The sequence below is a fragment of the Microtus ochrogaster genome, chromosome 10 (assembly GCF_000317375.1).
Source record: "Microtus ochrogaster isolate Prairie Vole_2 chromosome 10, MicOch1.0, whole genome shotgun sequence".
NCBI lineage: Eukaryota > Metazoa > Chordata > Mammalia > Rodentia > Cricetidae > Microtus > Microtus ochrogaster.
In genome coordinates, this window is record NC_022016.1 from 57,526,762 (window position 1) to 57,529,438 (window position 2,677).

Sequence of the window (2,677 nt, forward strand, 5' to 3'; positions counted from 1 at the left end):
TCGGGAGGCAGAGGCAGGTGGATCTCTGTGAGTTCGAGACCAGCCTGGTCTACAAGAGCTAGTTCCAGGACAGGCTCCAAAACCATAGAGAAACCGCGGCGGTGGCTCATGTCTTTAATCCTATCACTTGAGAGGTAGAGACAAGTGGATCGAGGCCAGTGAGTGTCAGGATACCCAGAGCTGTTACACAGAGGAAACCAAACAAACACATAGCAGCCATAACTTGTTCAGTCCCCTTATACAAATCATTGAGCCGACTTTAGCTTAATTTGTCAATTTCTGCTGAATTGGCCAGTTGCCTTGAAGACATTCTATACATTATTTTCAATTCTCTATTTTCAGAATATTGTCAAATCCAAAATTTACGAGAAAAGAAACTTTACATTTTCAGACAATGATAATAGAATTAATCATAACTTTTTTTTGTTTTGTTTTGTTTTTTTGAGACAGTGTTTCTCTGTGTATCTTTGTAGACCAGGCTACCTTAAATTCAGAGATTCACCTGCCCCTGCCTCCCTGAGTGCTGGGATTAAAGGTGTGTACCACCACCGCCTGGCAGTCATGGTTTTTCTTGATCAATAAAATAGCCAGTTAGTCAGTTAGTTTATTCATTTTTTGGTGGGTTTTTTGTTTGTTTGTTTGTTTGTTTTTTGTATTTTGTTTTTTTTGAGACAGAATTTCTCTTCATAGCCCTGGCTATCCTGGAACTTACTCGGTAGACAAGGCTGGGCACAAACTCATTGAGTTCCACCTGTCTCTGCCTCCTGAATACTGGGATTAAAAGTGTCTGCCATCACTACCCAGCTAGTCTCTCCACTTTCTGAAATTGCCTTTGAATATTTTGCTATGGTTGAGTTTTATGTCCAGAAGTAACCTAAAGTAAAAGGGCACACGTGTGAAATCCTGTTTCTTCCTGTCCTGTTTCTAAAGCTGCACAGCTGACCGCAGGCTTTCAGCCTTCTCTGGCATCCTCTGGCATGAGTACAATGCTTCCTGCAGTTCCAGCCACAGCGGTCCAGCGTTCCTGTTGTGGTTGTAAGAGAGTTTTTCAGGAGGGGCAGACTGCTTACCAGAAGAAAGGGTCTGCTGAACTCTTCTGCTCCAGACTTTGTATCAGTGAATACAGCTCATCTGCCGACTCCCCAGCTGCCCTCCGGAGGACGTGCTTGAACTGCTCAAGGTATGGAGGGCTAAATTATGTCCTTTATTTTGCTACATGGGTCTCGGTCAGACTCCTGATCACAAGTTTTTGTATTCTCATCTTTGAAGATGTGCCACCTTCATGAGTGAGCAGAATTTGCTTTCTACTTCCAGTTCCTTTAATAGATCTCTCAGAAGTAGTTTGGGGGTGGTTCTTGAAAGGGTGGAGAAGCCTTGAGAACTTCATAGCATTTGTTTGTTTCAGTAAATAAATGTTGGAATTAGGAGTATTAAAATAGTATGTTTTCAGTGCTCAGAATGGATATGGTATGTTATCTTTACTTTTTTTTTCTTTTTTTTAAGTCAGGACTCAAATTTTGTCATGTTTGTTGCCAATTCCCTTAAGTTTTTGAGGCGGAGTCTTACTGTGTATCCTTTTTCTACAGTTGTGAGCTCACGGTGTAGAGCAGGCTGGACTTGAACTCATAAAGATCCTCCTGCCTCTGCTTTCCAAGTGCTGGGGACTACAGGTGTATGCTACCACACTGGGCTTTCTGCACTTTAATGGGTTCACAAACCCTTTGTATAGGATTGCTTCGATTCTTGACTAGTCTTTTGTTTCAAGTCCTATTTTCTGGAACTCTGCTGAACTTTACCTTTGGTTTTCTTGTCCCTCTTTCTTTTTTTAGGGTCTGTTTATTTTATTTTGTGTATGAGTATTTTGTCTGCTTGTCTGTGTACCACATGCAGAGGCCTACAGAGGTCAGAAGAGGGCATTTGATCCCTTGAAACTGGAGCTACAGACAGTTGTGGTTTGCTGGAAATACAACCCAGGTCCTCTGCAAGAGCAATCAGTCAATCAGTGCTCTTTTTTTTTTTTTAAAGATTTCTTTATTTATTATATATACAGTGTTCTGCCTGCATGAAAAAGACGCATACAAGAAAGAATTTATTATGTAAGTTGTTCTTCTAAGGCATAAAAATTAGGTATGGCTTCCTCTGGAATATGAAAATATATATGTATATATATTGCAAATTGTAGATTAGTTGAAAGATGATAGTTGTGCTTAAAAACTGGAAGAGGCTATCATTCGTAGTAATAACCTATGTTTTTATTGACTTTTTAGTTGTATTTATTTTATTTTGCATGTCTGAGTGTTTTGTCTGCATATATGTATGTGCAACACATACCTGCCTGATGCCTGGAGAAATCAGAATAAAACATTGGATGCCCTGGAGCTGTAGTTATGGGTAGCCATGAACCAACATGTGCTGGGACTGAACCCAGGGACTCTGGGAGAACCGCCCCTGTTCTAACCACTGAGCTTCTCTCCCGCTCCCTTATTGAGGCTTTTTAAAATTTCACATTCCATAGCATCTTTTTCTTTTGAGACAGGGTTTCCTGGCTGTCCTGGAACTCACTCTGTAGACCAGGCTGTAGTAAAACCTCAAAAAGATCCTCCTGACTCTGCCTCCTGAGTGCTGGGATTAAAGGCGTGAGCCACCACCGCCAATTGTAGTCCAAAATTTTTAAATT

The 2,677-nt window shown here is 41.0% G+C and overlaps 1 protein-coding gene across 2 annotated transcripts in view; it reads left to right on the plus strand.

The window, feature by feature from the left end:
* Zmym1 (zinc finger MYM-type containing 1) overlaps positions 1 to 2,677 on the plus strand; it is a 20,392-nt gene that overhangs the window by 3,324 nt on the left and 14,391 nt on the right. For both annotated transcript variants that reach the window (XM_013348288.2, XM_026782232.1), the window contains exon 2: positions 931 to 1,180. In XM_013348288.2, coding sequence (XP_013203742.1) covers positions 931 to 1,180 — 250 coding nt within the window. The remainder of the gene's footprint in view (positions 1 to 930; positions 1,181 to 2,677) is intronic.